This window comes from Miscanthus floridulus, chromosome 6 (genome assembly GCF_019320115.1).
Source record: "Miscanthus floridulus cultivar M001 chromosome 6, ASM1932011v1, whole genome shotgun sequence".
Taxonomy (NCBI): Eukaryota; Viridiplantae; Streptophyta; class Magnoliopsida; order Poales; family Poaceae; genus Miscanthus; species Miscanthus floridulus.
This window is the reverse complement of record NC_089585.1, coordinates 100,841,020-100,863,261: the sequence shown is the minus strand read 5'-3', so window position 1 is coordinate 100,863,261 and position 22,242 is coordinate 100,841,020. Positions and strand designations below refer to the sequence as shown.

At 49.6% G+C, this 22,242-nt stretch overlaps 3 protein-coding genes across 4 annotated transcripts; 1 reads left to right on the top strand and 2 right to left on the bottom strand.

Annotated features, from left to right (window-relative positions):
• Nucleotides 1-10,922: 10,922 nt before the first annotated feature.
• On the top strand, nucleotides 10,923-12,765 carry LOC136458796 (myb-related protein Hv33-like). Its single transcript, XM_066458722.1, has 3 exons — nucleotides 10,923-11,409; nucleotides 11,541-11,670; nucleotides 11,754-12,765. The coding sequence occupies exons 1-3, from the start codon at nucleotides 11,268-11,270 to the stop codon at nucleotides 12,397-12,399; spliced, it is 918 nt and encodes a 305-aa protein (XP_066314819.1). The 5' UTR covers nucleotides 10,923-11,267; the 3' UTR covers nucleotides 12,400-12,765.
• A 3,132-nt stretch (nucleotides 12,766-15,897) lies between these two features.
• On the bottom strand, nucleotides 15,898-16,807 carry LOC136458795 (dehydrin Rab25-like). The gene is made up of 2 exons (XM_066458721.1): nucleotides 16,397-16,807; nucleotides 15,898-16,289 (listed from the first exon to the last, which is right to left on the bottom strand). Exons 1-2 carry the CDS (start codon nucleotides 16,745-16,747, stop codon nucleotides 16,077-16,079), a joined length of 564 nt encoding a protein of 187 aa, XP_066314818.1. The 5' UTR covers nucleotides 16,748-16,807; the 3' UTR covers nucleotides 15,898-16,076.
• Nucleotides 16,808-18,344: 1,537 nt separating this feature from the next.
• On the bottom strand, nucleotides 18,345-21,920 carry LOC136458794 (chaperone protein dnaJ 10-like). 2 transcript variants are annotated; one of them, XM_066458720.1, is made up of 9 exons: nucleotides 21,734-21,920; nucleotides 21,553-21,612; nucleotides 21,091-21,173; nucleotides 20,764-20,926; nucleotides 20,453-20,582; nucleotides 19,933-20,091; nucleotides 19,676-19,848; nucleotides 19,456-19,536; nucleotides 18,345-18,674 (listed from the first exon to the last, which is right to left on the bottom strand). In XM_066458720.1, exons 1-9 carry the CDS (start codon nucleotides 21,818-21,820, stop codon nucleotides 18,597-18,599), a joined length of 1,014 nt encoding a protein of 337 aa, XP_066314817.1. In that variant the 5' UTR covers nucleotides 21,821-21,920; the 3' UTR covers nucleotides 18,345-18,596. The 2 variants fall into 2 exon arrangements, with proteins under 2 accessions (XP_066314817.1, XP_066314816.1); XM_066458719.1 differs by having other exon boundaries at nucleotides 19,676-20,091.
• Between the last annotated feature and the right edge of the window lie 322 nt (nucleotides 21,921-22,242).

Below are 22,242 nucleotides of genomic sequence, written 5' to 3'. Positions count from 1 at the left end.
CGAGACAGAGAGTCTTGCCCTCGCCGAAGCTACCGACCTCTCCATCCAGATGGCTAGCATGGTCACCAAAGCAAAGACGGTGCCTGCCAAAGACATGGAGATTCTAGAGCTGGAGCCTCCCCGTGCCTCCGCCAAGTCAAAGGAAGTCAAGGAGGTCAGCCTCGGCCTCGACGACCCCTCCAAGACCGTGAAGATTGGGGCTCACCTTGACCCCAAATAGGAAAGCGCGCTCGTCTCCTTCCTACGTGCCAACACCGATGTGTTTGCTTGGAAACCTACAGATATGACGGGGGTACCGCGGGAGAAGATCGAGCACTCCTTGAATGTCTCGCCAACAGCCAAACCGATCAAGCAGAAACTTCACCGATTCACGCCAGACAAGAAGGAGGCTATCAGGGTAGAAATAAAACGGCTCTTAGCTGCTGGATTTATAAAAGAAGTGTATCATCCTAATTGGTTAGCGAACTCTGTTCTTGTTCAAAAAAGAATAAAGAATGGAGAATGTGTGTTGATTATACTGATATTAACTAACACTGCCCTAAAGACCCATTCGGTTTGCCTTGGATAGACGAGGTTGTTGACTCCACCGCTGGCTGCAAATTACTCTCTTTTCTTGACTGTTACTCCGACTATCACTAGATCTCTCTCAAGAGAGAAGATCAGATCAAGACATTGTTCATCACGCCTTTCGACGCGTATTGCTATACCACCATGTCCTTTGGACTCAAGAACATCGGGGTGACTTATCAACGGGCTATCTAGATGTGCCTCGATCAACAGATCGGCTGCAATGTTGAAGCTTACATCGACGTTGTGGTCATCAAGTCCAAGACCACCAATGATCTTATCGCCGACCTCGAAGAAACATTCGCCAACCTAAAAAGATACCGATGGAAGCTGAGCCCTTCAAAGTGCATCTTTTGAGTTCCATCCGGTATACTCCTGGGCTACATTGTCAGCGCACGAGGCATAGAACCCAATCCCGACAAGGTCTCCACCATCATCAAGATGAAATGACCAACATGCGTCAAGGATATACAGAAGCTTACCGGCTGCATGGCTGCATTAAGCCGCTTCATATCACGCCTCGGAAAAAAAGGTTTACCTTTCTTCAAACTCCTCAAGGCCTCCGAGCGCTTTTCCTGGTCGGAAGAGGTGGACGCAGCTTTTGAGTAGCTTAAGTTGTTCCTTACAAAGCCTCCGATCATGATGATGCCACGGTCCGGTGAGACTCTCCTGATCTACATCACTGCTACCTCTCGCGTCGTCAGCACAGCAATTGTGGTCAAACACGAGGAGATCGGACATGCCTATAAGGTGCAACATCCGGTATACTTCATCAGTGAGGTTCTTAATGAGCCCAAGACTCATTATCCTCAGGTCTAGAAGTTGTTATACGCCATCCTAATTACGTCGCACAAACTCTGCCATTACTTTGAGTATTACAAGATCACCGTGGTCACCGAGTTCCCTCTAGGGGACATCCTCCGCAACAAAGAGGCCAACGGCCATATCATCAAGTGGGCCATCGAGCTCGGCACTTACTCCATTGAATTCAGAAGCAGGCCTATGATCAAGTCTCAGGCGCTCGCTAATTTCGTCGCTGAGTGGACCGAGATCCAAGAGCCCATCGCCGCTACCTACCCTGAGCATTGGGTGATGTACTTCGACGGTGCCCTCAACATCAACGGTTCTAGTGCGGGCATTTTGTTCATCACGCAGACCAAGGATAAGCTCCGATACGTCCTCTGGATACACTTTGCGGCCTCCAACAATGTCGTCGAATACGAAGCATGTCTCCACGGACTCCGTATAGCTGTTGAGCTCGGTGTCAAATGCCTTATGGTATATGGGGCACGCTGGTCATCAACCAGCTTAACAAAGATTGGTCTTGTTCCAACGATAAGATGGACGCTTATTGCATCAAAATCAGGAAGCTTGAAGGGAAGTTCTATGGTATCGAGTACCACCACGTGGTACGCGACCAAAATCAGATCATTGATTACTTGTGCAAGCTAGGCTCCTCTCATGCCGTGGTTCCACCCAGGGTCTTTGTCCAAGATCTTGTGGCACCGTCCATTAAAGAAGAAAAAGAAATTCAGGAAGTTCCACCCGCCGAGCAACTAGTACTTACGGTACCTTTGTCGGCCGCCGATTGGAGGGAACAATTCATCAAGTACCTCTGTAGCGCCGAAGTACCAGCCGATAAAACTGAAACTGAACGCCTAACTCATCGGAGCAAACATTACGTGCTGGTCAACGACAACTTAATGAGGAAAAGTGACAAGGAAGAGATTTTGCAAAAATGCATCACCCAAGAAGACGGAGTGAAGTTACTCCTCGAAATTCACTCTGGTTCCTGTGGCAACCACGCGGCTTCAAGAACACTGGTCGACAAAGCCTCCCGAGCAGGCTTTTACTGGCCCACCGCCATCTCCGATGCAGAAGACTTCGTCCGATGTTGTGAATGATGCCAATTTTTCGCCAAACAAATACACATACCGGCACAAGAGTTGCAGACCATTTCAGCTTTCTGGCCTTTTGCATGCTGGAGACTGGACATGATTGGTCCTTTTAAGCTAGCACTAGGAGGTTTCCGGTACATATACGTTGCCATTGATAAGTTCTCCAAGTGGATTGAATATAAACCGCTCGTCTCGGCTACTGCAAAGAAAGCAGTCAAGCTCTTCAAAGATATCGTCCACATATTTAGTCTCCCGAACAGCATAATCACTGACCTCGGAACTACATTCACTGGCCATCACTTTTGGGATTTCTACGAAGATCATTGTATCTCCGTCAATTATGTTTCCGTTGCCCATCCTAGAGCCAACAGTCAGGTCGAACGGTATGATACTGGATGCCCTCAAAAAGAGATTATTTCAGAAAGATGATAAACATTCGGGCAGATGGCTCAAAGAGCTACCAGCTGTAGTTTGGGGATTGCGTACTCAAGCTAGTCGCAGCACCGGCGTGTCTCCATATTTCTTGGTTTACGGCTCAGAAGCAATACTGCCAGCGGATATCGCCTTCCAAGCACCTAGGGTGGAAAATTTTGATGAAGAACAAGCCGCTGCTGTTCGAACAGAGGACGTCGATAGGGCCGAGGAGGAATGCCTAATTACTTGTGTCCGCACAGCCAAGTATCTAGAAGGCTTGCGAAGGTACTACAACCGCAATATCAAAGGTCGTTCATTTACTGTCGGTGACCTTGTCCTTCATAGAAAGCAAAAAACTGAAGGGATGCATAAGCTCTCCTCCCCCTAGGATGGACCTTACGTCGTCAAAGACGTTACCCGACCAGGGTCTTATCGCCTATGTGACTTAGATGGAATCGATGTTCCTAACTCCTGGCATATCGAGCACCTCATACGTTTCTATCCTTGAAACGCCTCAGATATGTACTCTCCACTTTATGATGAATAATGTTTTGATTTTTGTAATTTTTCTCCACTATGGTTTAAATCTCCACTTACAATCGCCGGGTTTTTACGCCACTTCATGACAAGCTCCACCAATGTTGTCACCGACCACGTTTCTCCAAATCTCCAATTCACCAAACACGTATTCGCCAATTCGCCGAACATATTCTCCAATTCGCCGAACACGTATTCGCCAATTCACCAAACATATTCTCTAATTTGCCGAACGTATTCTCTAATTCACCGAACGTATTTGCCAATTCATCGAATGTATTCTCCAATTCGTCGAACACGTTTTCTCCCATTCGCCGAATACATTCTCTCCAAACCGTCACAAAACGTGCCTCTCAAACGCTGAACATTTTGCTCCAAATCTCCAAGATATTTCGCCGATCATCGAGCAACATTCTTTTCTGTTCTTTCTGGAGAAAACCCAGTTTCCGTTCTCTCCCTGCACGTGCCACAGGCTCCATGCTCTGCATTATGGGTGGTCGGTTGTGGTTCCTTGATCACGCCTGTTCATCCTACACGTCTACAGGCTCCGCGCTCGATGTTATGTACTATGGGCTAGCCAAGGCCAAGATCTTAGCAAAGAACTAATTGCTCGGACACTATTAAGATTATGTGTATCTCCAAGTTATTTTGACAACCGCCGAGCAGTCCATGTTTCGCTCCCTTCTCCATGGAAAAGACCCAGTTTCTGATCTCTCCCTGCATGTGCCACGGGCTCCGTGCTTTGCGTTATGGGTGGTCGGCTACGGTTCCTTGGTTATGACTGTTCTTCCTACACGTGCATGGGCTCCGCGCTCGACGTTATGGACTATGGGATAGCCGAGGCCATGGGGGGTCAGTAGCAAAACAACTGCTTGGACGCTACTATGTATAATTGCACTATGTTTCAAATTACGAAGATTTTTCACTAAAATACACGCAAACTGCATACACATGCACCTAAAAACATTTATCATATTCATACGTGTTTTTACAGTTTCATGCATTCTAACTACACTGTATAGAAATTACAGACGATGTCTGCCGAGCAGATCATTGTGCTCCGTCATTGCCGTCAATCTCACCAAATAGGTCTATATCGCTGGCTAGTTTCTTCGCTGCATCCTCCACCTCATCCTCTAGCTGTTGGGTCTCCGCATCACTCAGTCCTTCAGCGAAACCACCCCCTATCGACTGAAAGTCGATGGTTGGGTAATAAGATTGAACCACCATGAGGACATGAGTAGCGACGGTCATGATGGCGTCGCGGTTGAAGCTCTTAAAGTTCTCCCACGCTGCCTTGCACCTCTGGATGATGGAGTCTGAACGTTGCCGCCTACCATCAGGCTGAGTAGCCGTCTCTAGGTTGACACAGTCAAGCACTGGCTTAATTGCGGCAACTACAACATCAAAGTTCTCCTTTTGAATCTTGGCCTCCTGCACCAGCATGTCGAACTGCGCCTTGGCTTTATGACGATAGCCTGCAAACGTTACAATGATCCATCATACCAGAAAACCACTTCAATAGTAACTCCGACTAGGAGGTATTCACCTTTAAGCTCCTCAGCCAGTTTATCTGCTCGCTCTGACTCTTTTGCTTTCTCCTGTTGGATTTGCTCGACGGTCTGGCACAGCTGGCTAGGCTCTGTAAGCAAAACAGTTATCACCAAAATTACGGTTGTTCAGCAATTACAAAGTACATTCGCCAATATAGCATACCGGATTTCTACTCGGATACACTTTTGAGTTGTTCGCATTTCTTGTTGAACTGCTCAGAGACTTTCTCCAGTTGCTCGGACACAGTGGCCAGCTGCTCAGATTTTTTCTGCAACTACTCGGATGTAGCCGCTAGCTTTTTGGACATGAGTCCCCTTTGATGTTCCAAGTCCTACGAGTTGGACTCTACAAGGTCTCGCTCGCACTGGGCTCTCTAGATGTTCTTCTCTGAGAGGTTCATCGCCTCCTTGAGTTTCTTATTCTCCTCAGCGAGGGGCTCCATCCTCTTTATCAGTTGGTGCCGATGCTCGGTAGTCTAGGTTATCCCCTATGGGTGAACAGTGCTAATGATGAACTTCGATCTCCAATTACATGTACGAGCATTTCAGTTGTAGTACTCGGCTTGATTTGCTTCATTACTCCGGCGACGGTGGTTTTCAATCTCTTCATCTCCCTAGTGGTGTTTCCTCCTTGATAACCACCACCTCGTCGCCACATTTGCAGATAATTCGAATAGACTGTAGTTGAGGTTCGGCGCTTCGATCTCCTCCACCTCGTCCTCCTCCGCCGTGGCTTGTGGCATCGTCGGTGGGCTCTGAGGACGGACAGCGGTTCCGACCATCCCTAGCAATGCTTCAGGCGGTAGCATTTGCTCCTCGGCCATCATCGGATTTGCTTCCTTGGGCTCTGGCGTGTCGTCAGCAACTGTAGCTTCCGCTCCCGAAGGCCCAACATTTCTCGCCGTTGCCTCGGACGTCGTCGCCGAGGCATCTGTTGTTTGCGCTAATGGTTCATCGCTACCAAAACCATCGACAAAGGCGGTTGACCTTTCCTTCGGCTGCTAGGCGCTCGGGGACTCTGGGACGGAAGCATCCGGTGTTGCCCCCACTGCGGGTTTAGGCCTCGGTGTTGCACTGCGTTAGATCAGCTCGTCAGTAGCCAAGGAATTTAAGAAACCATAGTGGTACTCAATGACAAAGATGCTTACGGTTTGGTCTGTCGGTTCAATTTCTTGAACCGGCGGTGCCTGCCCAAACCCCTAGGCGTAGCTGTTCTTTCAACTCCAGTGTTCTGGGAGGATGGTTCCTGCTCCTCCGTAGCAGACCTCTTTTCTGTTTGATGCTCTGGGATTCTCTCCGCACGCCGCTTCGGGTTCACCTCCCCTTGTTGCTCGGGGACTCTGGTCGTTTGCACTACCGAGGCTTCCGTCGTTTGCTGTGCAGGGATCTCCCTCGTTCGCTGCTCGGAGATTTCTTTATCTCCCTTAGATCGATCTTCCGCGCCGGCACTGAGTGGGGGCCCCTTTGTGCTTGGCAGACCAGCTAGCGAAAATTCATCGTCATCGGACCAGTCGAACACTGTGATCCTCTGCGGTCGAGTGGTCTGATCATCGCCAAGCGAGATGCCACCCGATTTGAGGGAAGCGACACCCGTCGTCTTTCTTTTCTTTCGAGCTAGTTCGTCTTCCGCTACCCTCTTCCCTCAAATTTTCTCCAAAGCTGGCTATGGACTCTATGATGAGATGCTTATCGCCTCTTCTGTGGGCTGTGTCGGTGGCCGAGCATCTACCCCTTTTGGCCATTCACTCCTCGGCACACCCGAGAAGTATACCGCCCTCTCCTACGAATGGATCTTCACATAGGTGAATTAGTTCAGACGGTCGGAAACAATGAAAGATAAAAAGCAGTACAAATGTAAACCTGAGATGTTTACCTAGGGTGGCAGATTCCTATAGTTAAAGGGTTTTGAATACCCTGACATCTTGAATGAGGCAAACGGAGCGAATAGCTCTGCAGCCCGCTCCTCCACAACATCTCTTGATAGCATCTTCGGCCTCTCCCGGGTACCGTCGGTTTCTCCCTTGAATTCAAAGGAGGGGTGGGCTCTCTCCTTGCAGGGTTGAACGTGGTGAGCTATGAAGCTCAATGCTACCAATCCGCCGTTGGTCTTCACACCCTGAATTATGCTAATGAGCTCTTTTACTTGTTCCATATCAGCGCTTCTTGGCATCTCCGACCAGCTCCTCTGGTTTTCTAGAATGTGATCGGTATCGCAGCGGATGGCCAGATGGCTCTGCTTCATGTAAAACCATCAGGTGTTCAAGTTTTTCAGTGATGTGTTGAGCAGCACAATAAGGTACTCCCCCGCCATCCTGTCGCGCAGCTAAAGGTACACTCCGCCGACCACCTTGAAACCACCGTCGCCTCTCTTCTTCAGCCAGAACAGGTAGCGAAAGAGGTTGAAGTGGGGGAGGATTCCAAGGTATGCTTCACAAAAATGGATGAAGATAGAGATGTGTAAAATGGTATTTGGGTGGAGATTACACAACCTAACCACCCAAAGCTCCATCAGATCCCTAAGGAATGGGTGAATAGGAAATCCCAACCCACGCCAGAAGTAATCTTCAAATACCACCACTTCGTCGGTATGAGGTGTTGGAAAGGGCTCACCGAGGGCCGGTCGCCATCCGGTGGTGGCGCGGTCAGGAAGAATGCTGGCTTCCATCAATCTATTTAGCTCCGCTTCCCCCGTGCGCGACGGCACCCACTCTTTGTCCCACCGGGCTTTGGTTCCCGCTTTCTTCGGGCTCGTCTTCTTTGATTTGGCATTTTCCTTCTTCGGTGCCATCCCTTAGATTTGATTAGGGTTTGGCGGCGAAGGCTACTGAGGATGCGAATCTGGGAATGCGAGAGCTTTGGAGGAAGACTAAGTGGCAAAGGTGGGAGCGCGAGGTACGGCGGCTTTGTTATAAAGCACTTTCCCCAACCTTTTTACATTCGAGGGTTTTTGGGAAACCGTTCCCGCGATTTGCGTCTCTCCGAATCCTCTACAACAGAAAGGTAGGCAGTAAATGTGGGCTTTTGCACAACCGCAGCCCACGTCACCCATTTATCGTGGCCGTCAGTTGCTACTCGCCGAATAATCGCCTACTTCTCTGCCATTTATTGAGGCTCAGTAACCGACACTGAATAGCCATTACTCTGGTTTTTTCTCCACGGTTTGATTTCTCCGATATCTCCGCTTATAACTTAGGGACTGGCAGCCTGCTCGGCTGGTTTTCTACTTTCTGACCTTGGCACCACATGACTACGTCATCTACTGTCAGGCTTAGAGACTAAGTGGGCACACTTCACCTTGCGGTGAATGTGCTGTCGCTTTTTGGGGTCACGCCCAGGGACTGGCTGCCTGCTCGGCTAGTTTTCTACTTACTGACCCTGACACCACATGACTATGTCATCTACTATCAGGCTCGGGGATTAAGTGGGCACACTTCACCTCACGGTGAATGTGTTCGCTTTGTTCTGGAAGACTCCGTGCCGCTTGAAGCTAAAGAAGAATATCTCCTTCACTCATGGTCGGACTCTAAGTGGGCACACTTTATCCACTGCGAGGAAATTTTTTATTCTAAACTTGAGCTCCTTACACCCTTATGGCAAGACGTGCTTGGGTTATGGTGCTCGGTTACGGGTCGCACTGCTCGGCGTCAGTACATGCTGTTCGGCAACTACTCATGACTGCTTGGCAACTCATCACGGCGGTCGGACCATGAGTGCGTAATGCTCGACTTCGTTTGCACCTACTCGGATAAGCTCAAGACGGCGTTGCACAACGGGTATAAGGCGCTCGGGGACTAGCTGTGGGGGGTATGACCCTGGATACCCACGGCAGACCACATGGGCTGCGCCCCAAGGGCAGCCCAGCCCACAAGACGAAGCCTTGCGAGGCACGGCTCTGCTCGGCGCCTCTCGCAAGACATCTGGAGGATATCCTGAAGATACTGCGAGATCTGTTAGGATATGTATGATCCCTAGATTCTTGTAATCAGTTATTACTTTCCGGTTATCTCCTAGATCTAACCGACTTGTAACCCTACTCCCCGGACTATATAAGGTGGGTAGGGATCCCATCCAAACTCATGCAATATCATACGACAGCTAATACAAACCAACAGACCACAGGAGTAGGGTATTACGTCATACTGACGGCCTGAACCTATCTAACTCGTGTGTCTCTGTTGCCTTCTTGTTCTTGATCTCACGCTCCCCTGCCGATCAATCTACCTTCGTGGAATACCCCTCGGAGGACTGCCGATGATATTCTGTCGACAACAGATATCCTACGATAATTTCTAGTTGCATCCTCAAGCCACAAATTTCACAAGCCCCTCTAGGACGAGCAACAGTGGTTACCTCAGTTTTCATATCTGCTTGTACGATGTCGTCACTTTAAACTTCACCACTTAGTGGGATCAACATCTTTAGGCCCCCACTGTCCCATTTCTTCTCATGCATCTCCTCGCGGTGTTCCCACTTGAATTTCAGTACATTGGCCCTGTTCGCTTCTCTTATAATCCGTACTTTTTAGCTTATTTTTTCAGCCGGAATAGTATTTTTCTCTCACAATAAATCAGCCAGAACAATATTTTGGCTTGTTTTTCAGCGAAGCGAACGGGACCATTATAGCTTTCTTAATAAATTTTTGCTATTTTTGATGATTAAATATAGATCTTGTGTGCGTTGTCTGTGTGTAGATATTTTTTACACCTCGTAAGGTTCAAAACGTTAAGTAAAACATTTTTTTGTTGGGCTTCTTGCTGGGAGTGGGAGCATAATTAATTGTTATGCCGCCTCAGTCAGTTTTGGTTCGGAGCACAATACTCGATCCTAATTCCGTGATGAATACTGTAGTTTCAAGGCTGTAGCCGTTCAAGTATAATATAAGAAGGTTTGACCACAATGCAAGATCCTGACACGTGACCGAAATTCGCATTGTGACTGGACTAGAGAGATTTGATCCAAATACTGTACTACTAGTGTAGTACACGTCTTACGGTCTATTCGTTGGTTGATTTCTGAGTTGATAAGCTCAGCTAGTGCTAATTTATTGTAAAAAAAACTGTACCATCACTAATAAGCATTGACTGAAATAAACAAACGAGCAGGCTGTTAAACAATTACTAAAAATCCGATGGCCGGGATACCAAACCGACAGCGTTGCTTGCCGTTTGATGCACATGTTTGCAGTCCGTTTCCGGCCGGAGGGCCGACGCCGACGCCCGACGCCACAGCTGATACTGCTTCGGCGGCTGCACCGCGCAGCATCAGCATCGGGATCGGGGAGACAGTGAGTGATCCCGTTCGGGCCGGGAAAAACGGCTCTGTTTTTACACGGCTGAAGACGACGTCGACCGGCCGGCCTTCCGCTCGACCAGGATGGGACGCGACAGCCGGCAACCCCAAGAATGGGATCGATGCATCGCTGGGCACGCACGATCCACGTCTGTCTAGCGCAGCGTGCGCACCCCCGGCGCGGCCGCGTTGAAACGCTGCTGGCGGCGTACGGACGTCGTAAGAGCGGCTGGGGCACGACCGACGTGGCAACCGGATTGATTATTAGCTTGCTGGTGTGACCGTGGGTAGTAGTGGCGAGATGCATGGAACGGGCACGTGGTACAGGTGTTGCGTTTTTCCGAGCTCCCTGACGAGGGAGTTTAATGATGGTACCGTGCCACATAAACCGTGTGCCGTCAAGGCAAAAAAATCTTGGTCATATCCTCAACCAACAACCCCAGCTTTTTTCTTCGGTCCTTTGCTTTCCCTGTCGGCGAGGCCCACAACGCGCGACCCAGAGAGCTCCCTGCTGCTCTGCTCTGTTCTGTTCACTTGGATCTCCATTGCTGTGTGGGTGAGTCTCTCTTCGGGAAAGTCTCTTTCTCTCTCTCTCCTGCCTCCCCGCGCGCACAGAGCACCATTTTTAATCCCACCTTCTCCCACAAACCGGAGTATCTTGAGCTCCAATCCACTGCAGTGCAACTGCAAGCTCTCTCTCTCTGTCTCTCTCTCTGCTCGATCGGCTTGCTTCGAAAACACTTGATCGCTGCGTGCGTCGTCTCCCGGGCCGGCCCTCCCCGTACGTGCGCAGTTGTCGGCACGCTACACCATATATAACCCCCGGCCGGTCTCGGCGGATAGAGATGCACAGGCAGTGACGCGCGCCCAAACCGACGACGGACTAGGTAGCTGCTCATCAGCTATCCAGATCGTTCGTTGCTCCTTCCTTCCTCGCTTCCTTCCCTCGCCATCGGCCGCGCCCGTGTCGGGCGGAGCGAGGCGGACGCGTGCGGGAGCAGGAGCGGGAATGGGACGCCACGCGGCCTCCGGCGGCGGCGTGCAGCAGAAACTGCGCAAGGGACTCTGGTCGCCCGAGGAAGACGAGAAGCTCTACAACCACATCATCCGCTACGGCGTCGGGTGCTGGAGCTCCGTGCCCAAGCTCGCAGGCATGAACGCACGCACGCAAGCGCCTCACGCAGCCTAGCTCATCCATCCATGCATATGCATCTTGCTGCTGCTGCTTCCGTCTCGCCCAGGCTAGTCGTCTCGCGCTGACCGTCATCCGCCATTGATACAGGGCTGGAGAGGTGCGGCAAGAGCTGCCGCCTTCGGTGGATCAACTACCTGCGCCCCGACCTGAAGCGGGGCAGCTTCTCGCAGCAGGAGGAGGACGCGATCGTTGGCCTCCACGAGATCCTGGGGAACAGGTACGCACAATGCGTTTCGGATTGATTTCGCAATGTTTGTTCGGCGACACTGCTAACGGCATCAACGAATTTCGCGGATGCAGGTGGTCGCAGATCGCGTCGCACTTGCCGGGCCGGACGGACAACGAGATCAAGAACTTCTGGAACAGCTGCCTCAAGAAGAAGCTGCGCCAGCGCGGCATCGACCCCAGCACGCACAAGCCCATCTCCACCAACGCGGCGGCATTGGAGCAGCCGGCGTCGCAAGCCCGCAAGCCGTCGGCCACAACCGCCGCTGATGGCGGCGGCTTCGACATGAAGAACCAGCAGGTGTTCGACCCGTTCCCACTGACCGACAGCTTCGGCGGCGGCTTCGACGCGGCGGCTGGCGCCGCATTGTATGGCCACATGGGCGGCGCTGGTGGCTGCGGCAAGCAGGACGCGGCCGCGTTCGTGGACTACAGCAGCGTGCTGGACGTGTCGGAGAACCTGGGCTACGGCGAGAGCTCCAGCAACAGCAGCAACTGGAACTGCGCTCCGGAGGCAAACAATGCGCTCGACGGCGGCGACGCGCCGCTGCACTGGGCCTCCGAGAGTAAGGCCACGCCCCCCTTCGCTGACTACGGCGGCGGCGAGGAGCACAAGTTCTTGCTGCCCTGCCACGGGCAGCAGGAGCAGAGCCTGCCGCATTTCGACTTCGACATCAGCCGGGGCGCCGTGGTCGGCGAGTTCAACCTCGAGTTCTTCTGAAGGTTCAGTTTGTGAATTTCAGCAGTATAATTACCGTATATATATATATACACTGTATTATTGTTAAAGGCATTTCACACGGAACAAATTGGGAGCTTAGAGACCGTGCTTTGTTAATTTCCTCTAGTCGTCCTTACTCCACCTTAACAGTGTTTTGGGCATCTTCATTTTTATGTTTTCTCTATGTCTAAATAAAGGCATATACATATATATACAAATGTAAACACAGTGTAGTAGCTACTCCTATATTAAGGTTTTTGTAAGAATACGCTTCTTACTTTCTGTACTCAGTTCACTGTCTATTGGCTACGGCTACTACTACCAAAAAAACACTATACTAGTTTTGCCTTGTGTATTTTCCTGTTCTGAAGTAGAAAACAGAAGGTTCTCACTAATTGCATAGGCAAGGTCGCCATCATGTTTTCAGCTTTCCTTGATTTGTGTCTTACGAAAGCAATGAGGAAGAAAGCTACACCGCTAGAATCGGACATGCCAGTCAATAATTTCAATTATTATTTATTTTACGAGTACAGATGCTTTATATTTTTCCACGAACATCAATTTTGTGGCATTGTTAATGCTGCTGTTAGCTTGTAATCTAAATTTCCTCCCAAATGACACTTTTCCTATAAAGGGCGCTAGGACATGCATGCAGCACGCCACTGGGCCGAACGAACAATCTACCCTTCAAAAGAAACCAGTCTACTTGAAATATGGTTCAGATTTCAAAAATATTAAGAAAAATACTTGAAATATTCTAAAAAAAAAATCAGTTTTTGGCTTCAATTTTTCTAGGATAACTGAGAAAAATCGGAAAAATCCACCGCCACTATCTAGGAACATTTTTGGACAACAATTTCTTAATTGCAACTACTTTGTTTACGTGTGATAATGATTTTCTGGACAACAATTTCGTGGTGGTGTTAATGCTGCGGTTAGCATCTAGTAGTAGTCTCATTCCCCCCCTCCAACACGCTGCTTTTGTGAAAAGGTCCTAATAATGCATTCACCATTGCCATGACACTGAATCACCATGTTCGCTTGATCGTTTCTGTGGCTTATAAGTCGGCTGGTGCTGTTTTGCTGTGAGAGAAAAACATTGCATCATGGCTGATAAGCATGACTGATACGATCAAGCGAACAGGATGATATTGTATTATAATTCAGACGTGTTGGGAGAGAAAGAGAGAGGACGAGTGCAATTAAAGAAAGACGTGAACAACCTTTGCTGACCCATCGGGGCAACCATATTTCTCATGCATGGCAACAAGTCACGAGAGTCTGTTTGTTTGGCTGTGGCTTGTCGTAAACGATCATAAATTTTTAGTTGGAATAATATTTTTCTCTCACATAAACCAGCCAGCAGTACTTCTTCATAAACCAGCAACGATACGAACCAGCCAATCGAACTAGGTAGATGTAAAAGGACGTTGGTGTAGTCCTTGTCTTATTTAAATGAGAAATCTAGGGGAGTAGTACAAGCCATGAATTTGATTTTTCTTGGAGGAGGGAGGGTCATGAAGATTTTTTTTTTCATGTACACACATTTGTCGCCCCACTGCCGAGACCGCCGAAGTTGGGTTTTGGCGCTGCACCATTTGCCACGACCACCGAGGGTGAGTGCCGCCGCTGATCTGCTTCCATAATGGAGGGGTGTTGCGGCATCGCTGTTGCCGTGACCAAAGGTGCAGGCCACCACTGCTGGCGAGCTGTTGCTCTTCCTAGCTGACGCTGTGGCCTTGCTCTTCTTAGCCGGTGCTGCGCCGATGGGATGTACCGGTGCTGGCGCCGATGGGATGAAATGAAGGGGGCGGGGGTGTTTTTACAAATTTGATACGACACGGACAGCAGCTACGGTGTTTTTACAATTCTCGCAGCGGTGTTGTACACTGTACGTGCCCTTAGTGTCATGTAGATGAATTTCTCCATTTAAATCGGTAGCAATCGATGGGCCATGACATTGGACACGACACGATGTGAGTCCGTCAAGTTTGTCGGAGTTATGGTGATGGCGTTGCTTGCTTGACGTCAGAATCTAACCGCAGGTAGCGACACAAGCACTGAACGTAGGAGGGTGAACATCGTGGGCATCATGTTTCCCATCCCAACGGGACGGCCATAACGGCCGTCACAACAGAGGGGCCGGCGAATACGATCTTCAACAATAATACTGTACGGCTTAAGTAGCACGTCAGAGCGTACTACAGTCATGAGGCATACAGAAACACTTTACAGGCATGAGGCATGACAAAAGCCTGTTCGTTCGGCTGGAACTCACACAAACCAGCCAACAATACTTCTTCATGAACCAGCAACGATATGAACTAGCCAACCGAACAGGCAGGCTTCCAGCTCTCCTTTGTTACACATGTCACTGACCAATTACGAGATGAGCAAGCCAAAGCATCCGAGCCAGCTGATCTGTCTTGCACTGGCAGTCCCAGTCATTAGTAATCAATCGAGGGGCCAGCCGGTGGGGGGCAGACTACAGAGCATTCCGACGAGAGATCGGGACAGCAGGAAGAGTCAATGATTTGGGGGGCACAGTTCGGCCTCGATCGGCCATTCGGTCCCCCTAACAGTGGCGAGCGACGGCGAAGAGCCGAAGACCCATGCCACGACGCGCGGGAGGGGCCAAGGCCCAAGGGGGCTCCTCAGCCTGCTCTGCTCTCTGCTCTCTGCTCTTGTCGCGGCCGCGGTGATCGACTCGAATGCACGGAACGGAGTAAGGGCCTCGCGCGGGGGCAGGCCCTGTCGCGCATTGAACCCCCGGCCGGCGGCGGCATAGCCAGGGTCGCGCTACTCTGCCGCCGTACTGGCGCGGCGGGTTGGCGCGACATGGATGCCAATGCATGGTCGTGGTCCTGAAGCGGCGACCAGGCATCTCACTGTGGAACCGGGGCTGCTTGCACATGTCGAGGAAGGAGGCGATTCTCTTCGGTTCGATCACGCTGTGGGCGGTACAGCAGCAACAGCTACACTCGCTCTCGCTGCTAGTGGTAGCGATGGGGATGTGCACACGCGCGGGCCTGCACGGATCAACTCCGATCGGAGCAAATCTTCGCGTGTACGAGCTGTGCAACAGCGAAGCAGGCGCACGCGCCGCTGTCGCCCGCCTGGGCCGTGAGTTTCTCGCGATCTACCGGAGCCCGGAGGATACCCATAATCTGCCAGCCCAATCGTGGTACCGAACCGAAGGCCGCCATTTCGTCACCCGGCACCGTTCCCGGCCCACTCAGCTCTCGTGCCCATGTGGATTGTGGACCCGTGCCGTTTCCTTCCGGTCCGCGATGAGCGGAGTTTCGCCCGTCGTTGTCCCGTTGCCTCCGACGATCGCACGCCTCTGAAGTTTCCAGCCTCTAATTACTCTGCTTAGGCAAGAGGCGCTTTGGTGCAATGCAAGCAAAATTCATAGTTCATACGAGATAAGACTAATTGACAAGTCGCAAGAGCCAACATATAGATGACTATACAGACACAAAAACACGATCCCAACATAACTCTTGAGACAAACCTAAACGGAGGAGGTATACGTAGACACATACGGAGTACGGAACACACCAATGCACGCATGAGCATGACCAGGTACAAGCGATCGAGGCTACCGAAGTCGTGCACGAGACACGATTCCGGACCCCTCTAAAGTCCAAGTCCTCAACATACTGAGGTCCAGGCTCTCAGTGGTGGTGTCCCGGCAGCTTCTCCTTGATCTTCTCCATGAAACCCTTCTTCTCGTGCGTCCCCGCTGCATGCGTCCCCGCCGTCGTCGCCGGCGCCACGTGCCCAGCCTTCTGCTCCTCGTGCTTGTGGCTGCCTGGGAGCTTCTCCTTTATCTTCTCCTTGATGCTCTTCTTCTTCCGGCGCCCACCTTGCCCGTCGTCCTCGGAGGACTGCCGTCGTCAAATGACATCAGTCAGAACGCCACCAACAATAATCTGCAGCCCATGAAAACATGCTCGATGGACGATGGCTAACAAGCACAGCATGTTATTATTACCGAGCTGGAGCTGGAGCTGCCGGAGCGCCTCAGCTTCTCGCCGAGTGTCGTCGTGTGCTCTTCCTTGGTCGGCTGGAGCTGCGCGCCCGGGCCAAACGTGTGCTCCTCCCTGGTCGGCTGGAGTTGGGCGCCTCCCACGCCGCCACCGACCATGCCCTCGTACGCGAGCGCCGTCACGTGCACCGCGACAGTGTCGCCAGCGCTGTAGGGGGGATCAGCGGTGCTGCCCAAACCGGACGCTGGTGGCTCCCTCGGGACGGGGTTGCCGTACTGGTCCACCGGCGGCACGGGGTTCCCGTACTGGTCGACGCGCGGGTACGGGTGCCCGTACTCCCCCTGGTACTCCGCCATTGCCCCCTCTAGCTGAGCGACAATGCCCTCTTGGCTTGCTGAGCGTCTGCGTGCCGGTGACTGTTGTCTGGTAGCTGTAGCGGATGGGAATGGAGGCGAAACCAATGCGCTCGTGTCTAGTATATGTACCGGGAACAGGGCGGTAGGGACGCCATGCGCAGGAGGACACGCGCGCACGCATGCAGCCACATAGAGAGGCAACGCATGACGAGAGAAGGGCGCGTGTCACGGGCGTGCCACGTTAGGCGAAGGCGAATGAAAGGGGTAGCCGAGTAGGAAGGAGTACGTTATTATCTTCTTCATATATGGTCCGAGGACCGAGGTAAGCAAGTCCAGTGCCATTTCTGGTTTCAGTCTCAAATCTTTAATAACGAGATAACGATACGCCACGGTCGTCCATCCATCCGAACGGACGGACCTATCCATGCCGCTCATCTGTGCTGCGTGCCGTGCGTCTAAACGCGTGTCGTCCGTCCGCATCGCGCGCCGCGCCCCCACCGCCCACTCTGCGCTCGTTGCTGCCGTCCCACTCCACCTCGCTCCTCCCTCCTGTCGCACGCCGCCTAGCCAGCTGAGCCAAGACCGGTGCCAGTGGTGCTTACGACGGTGGCGCTCGCGCGCCGCCGCTGGTGCTGACTGCTAGTGCTAGTGACGCTCGCGCGTCGTCGGCTCCCACCCTGACGCGACCGACCCTGGGCTTCTCTATATTGCAAAACGCATGTTTAAAGTGTTTAAGATGTTTCATATGTATATTTCTAATGTTTTATATGGATGTTGTAATGGCAGTTTTCGGATGTTGCACATGTAGCAATGGTTATACAATACGTTGCAAGAGTTTGTTCAAAATGTTTTATCTGTTTGGACGAATGTTGCAAGTATTTTGTCTAGAGTTGCATATGCTGCAATGGCTATGTTGTAAATGTATGTTCCAAATATTTCATCTGTTTCAGACGTAGTTGCAATGGTTTCATCTAAGTGTTAAAAAAGTAGATCTTGATGTAAGGTTGTTGAGCGAGGAAGAGAAAGCTAGCGCGGGAACCATGGTAGGGTCGATGTGGGGAGGAGGCGTAGGCCGCGCAACACTGGTGTGGAAGAGGCGGGGTAGGCATCCGAACGGCGTGAAAGAGGTAGACGTGAACCGGTGTGGAAGAGGCGGACGAGGCGCCGATGTGGAAGAGACGGGGCCGAGTCATCCGAACGATGTGGGCAGCGGAGCGGTCCAAACATGAACGCGGGAAGCAGAGCGGGCGACTCATGAATCCGAGAGACCAGGGCGGAGTAGGCGCGGGCGTCTGGACGCGGGCAACTATCCAGACGTCCGGGAGCTAGCTTTTCCATTTTAATAATAATTCTATATAACAAATTCAACTCTGAATTCTGAATAAAAAATAGAGGATATTTGATTTTTGAATTTTTTTTTTCCAGATTTCTAAACAGTAGGGTTTATATAGGCAATTCGATTGCAGTATCTCGTTCTAAAATATAAGTGTTTAGAACTTTTTCATTCTTTTACTTTATTCTCATTTTTTAAGATTAGATCCATCAGGGTCTGAGTCAGATCGCAAATGACATCCAGAGTCGATGATGATGCGCTTAAATCGTTATGTATCACATTGCGACTTCAAATATTTACTATTTCTCGTCCAAAACAAAACTATTTGCAGTGCACAACAGCGATACAGTAAGGTATGATACCGAAAAGATAGCAATACCTGTACAAAAAATCTTTGGAAACAGGCATTGTTTGTCTCCTTCCACACTGGTCGGCTTTTGGGCTCAGTCTCGGTGTCGGTGACGCTGACGCTGATGACGCAGTATATGATATCATATCCAGATTTGTCCACCATCCTCAGTGAGACGGTGTGGCTTCTGCCGCGTCATCTTCAACACGCAGGCTGTTTTCACGACGGTAGTTTGATTTTGCTCCCTGATTTCACAAAGGACAAATTACTCATTACAACTTTGTTACCTGGTTAAACTGGAATGACATGAAATTACTCACGATGGAAGTAGCACTCACAGCTAAGGGATACAAACAAGAACAACTGATAAGTGAAAGCTAGCAAAGCATCTAGTGTAATAAAGGCAGACTGAACATTACAAGCATGCAAGTTAATTTCAACATCTCGGCAGTTCGGATAGCGGCGGGCAAGGTGAAGGAGAGAAAAACAACACTGAAACATGCAAATTAATTTCAAAAATTGAAATCAACAAAAGGCTGATGCCCCAGCAAGAGGGAGCTGAAGGACCTTTCAAGAGTTTCTAGATGTGTTTTCTGACACTAGTGGTACATTCAGCAAACAAAGGAAAAAAATATTATGTTTAAATTTGTCCTGGGGTTTGTGAAATTGCTGCAATATTGTCACTAAAAATAGCTTTCATACCTAATTGGTAAAAAAATGAACGTGGTCCAAATTAATTTATAGACATTAATTTGCATGATGAATAGGTCGTGTAACAACAAATTATGCCTCATTTCAAAGAGCCCTGAAGGTGGGTGCATAGAATGACTTCAGTGAGAAAGGATTCTGTATTAGAGTAATTGATTTTACTATTGACAATACATTAACACCAGATTCAATATTTGGCGTTTATAATGCAATGTACTCAAACAAAATGATGTAGCGTACTTCAGTCCTGAGAACCATAGAGATGGTAATATAATGATACGCAAACGAGAGATTACTCAAAGACTAAAAAAAACTTACTTGAAATATCGTCCCTAGCTTTTTCAGTCCTCTTGCTCGCAACTTCAGTACGTCTCTGGGAATATCACTCTCTCTCAAAACCTGGAGAAAAGGGTGAAAACATAGATTAAACATGGAGTGCCAGACTTCATTTTTCTACTTGAATATTCATATTAAAGGAAATATAATTATACATGCATATTTAATTGAATTGAACGAAGCAATTTGAATAAGTGCTTACTGCTTGGCAGACCCGTGAAAGCGTTGCCTCAATATCGACCACATTGATTTTCCATAAAGAATTGAGCATCGCATCCTTTTTCTCTTCGATGCTCTTAATAAGCTGCTCTTCCTTGTTGTCACCCTCTTCAATCTTTTTTATTCCTTCTTGTAGCTGTATCAGAGAAATTGCACCTATAGGAGGATACAAGTCACTGAAGAATCGGGCCATTGTTAATAAAAAAGGGGTAGTTATTGACTTATTGTCCTCGGATTTACCTGCAGCAGCATTAACCTGTGATTTTACGTGATGGCCCTTGTCCCTTACCCACTCAGCAATGAAAGGTACACCCATATACAGTTTGCTTTTTCCAAGTTCTCTTGCTGCTTGCCGAACATAGATGTAGCCAATAGTGTGAAGCATAGCCTCACCAAAAGCTGATAAAAGTTTTATATAAGTAAACCATATAAAAACATCAGTAAATAAAATATTTATAATGTTCAAACCTAAATAAAGGACACAAATGAACTTATGGATGCCACATTACGATGGTTGCAGAATCTGGAGGTATAAGTATTTTAAATGCATTCGTTCAAAAAGTATTTTAAATGCAACAAAGGTATGAAGAAATGAAATTCAACAGTTTAACCTCATCATGAAAATAGCATTAGGAGAGTTCCAAAAAAAAAAAGCAATAAGAAGTGTCTCTGTGTAGCAGCAAAGCTGAATGAAGTGCCTATACTTCTAGTGAGTAGATGACTGAATATAGAGATGAAAAGTGAGGTTCTTAGACCTTACCAGCTTGAGACAAACGCCGAGCTTCTGCATTTGCCCAATCACCAAACTCATCTTGCTTCCCATCAACATATGGTTGCAGCCGATGCTTTAGGCTTCGTGTAAGTATTTGCTCTCTTTCGTTTTGCACGTCCTGAAAACCAGGTCTACACTTAGAACATCAACCCCCAAGCCTGAGGAGTTTTTTCTAGACCATGAAGTTATTTAGACTCTTATTAAAGCAAAACCATGGGGCGGTCTCTCCCACCGGGGTTTTGGTAATTTTAGAGCCTGACGAGATTTAAGAAATAAAACTTATTACAGGAGCAGCGTACCTTTATCTTCTCTTGAATCCTTATCCTTGCCTCAGGTGCGGTTGATTCTTCCTCAATCTCTACTGAGGCAACAGATGCTAGCGCAAGTTGGCCAACATAATCTTCAAAATAGTCGCTCCCGAAAAGCATTCCAAAGACAGCGGTTGGATCAATCATATTATCTCTGGAGTATCATTGCAAGAATTTTAGTGACTAACTGTCAGTGATATGGTAGCTACTATACCGTAAATGTAACATCCAAAATAAAGTTCATAGCATTTGTGGCATCCTGTGTTTTAGAAACTAGTGTAAGAAGATAGGATAGATTTAGATAAATTCAGGACTTACTGGGGAAGTCCTTCCTTTCCATACTTATCGTAAGACTCCTTTTTCACCGGATCACTTAGGACCTGATAGGCTTCGCCTAGTTCCTTGTAAGAGGTAACCAAGCAATCCAAATCAGTGTTCGTAGCAAGGTAACCATCTACAGGACAACTGATTCAGATTTTGCGATAAGAGATAAGAGAAAGCTATTCCTGTACACAACAAAGTTTATAACAATGTCGTGTTAACAGTTTAGCTTTTGCACACTACTGCAACACCGATGCGAATTCTCTGGCCAAATAGGATGCACAGAAGCAAGACACAATCTCCACCCCCCCCCCCCCCCCCCCCCCCCCCCCCCCCCCCCCCCCCCCCACCCCGTGGGACACAGGAAATTTACAGCCATTTCACCCTTATCCCTCTGCTGCACCCAAATGGAACTAGCAAAATCCTAAGGAGGTAGTAAAGCAGAATATGGATACGTACCTGAAACTTGCGCGCGGCATCAGGGTTGCCCGGATTCTTGTCCGGGTGCACCAGCTTGGCCTTCAGAAACCGGAAACAAGGCCAACAGATTCAAAATCACGAAACCGGAACAGTCTGCGCGAAAATAACCACCGTCGTCGTTGATCAAGGGAGGCCGGGAGGGGGATAGCCACGCACGCACCTTGAGGTAATAGGCCTTCTTGATCTGGGCCACGGAGGCGTCAGTGCTGATCTCCAGGACGTCGTAGTACGCGCTGTCCTTCACCATGGCGGCCGGCTCCCCGTTCCCTTCCTCCTGAATCAAACTGAACGCGGGGGGAGGAGTGTTCCGACATGGGTTGCAGTTGCAGGCGAAGGAACGAAGAGTCGGAGAGGCCGAGGCCCACCTGGCCGGGAGACCGGAGACGGGGGTGAGTCAGTTGATGCGATGGTGCGGTCAACATGGGAACAAAGGCACCGGAGACCGGGCCCACCGGTGCCTGGTTCCGTTGTCCCATAGTAGGGGCCAGGGCACGACAAAAACTGCAGCAGCGGGCGACGCCACTGAGCTTCTGGCCCCGCTGGCTTGCAACTGCAAAGGCAAACTTCGCTGGCCGCCAGCCGGCTCCCCTTTCCAGACTCCAAACCAAGGGGCTGTACATGATTACTTTTTGATTAAGCGTGTTATAGAACGTGTCTCAGCGGGTAGAA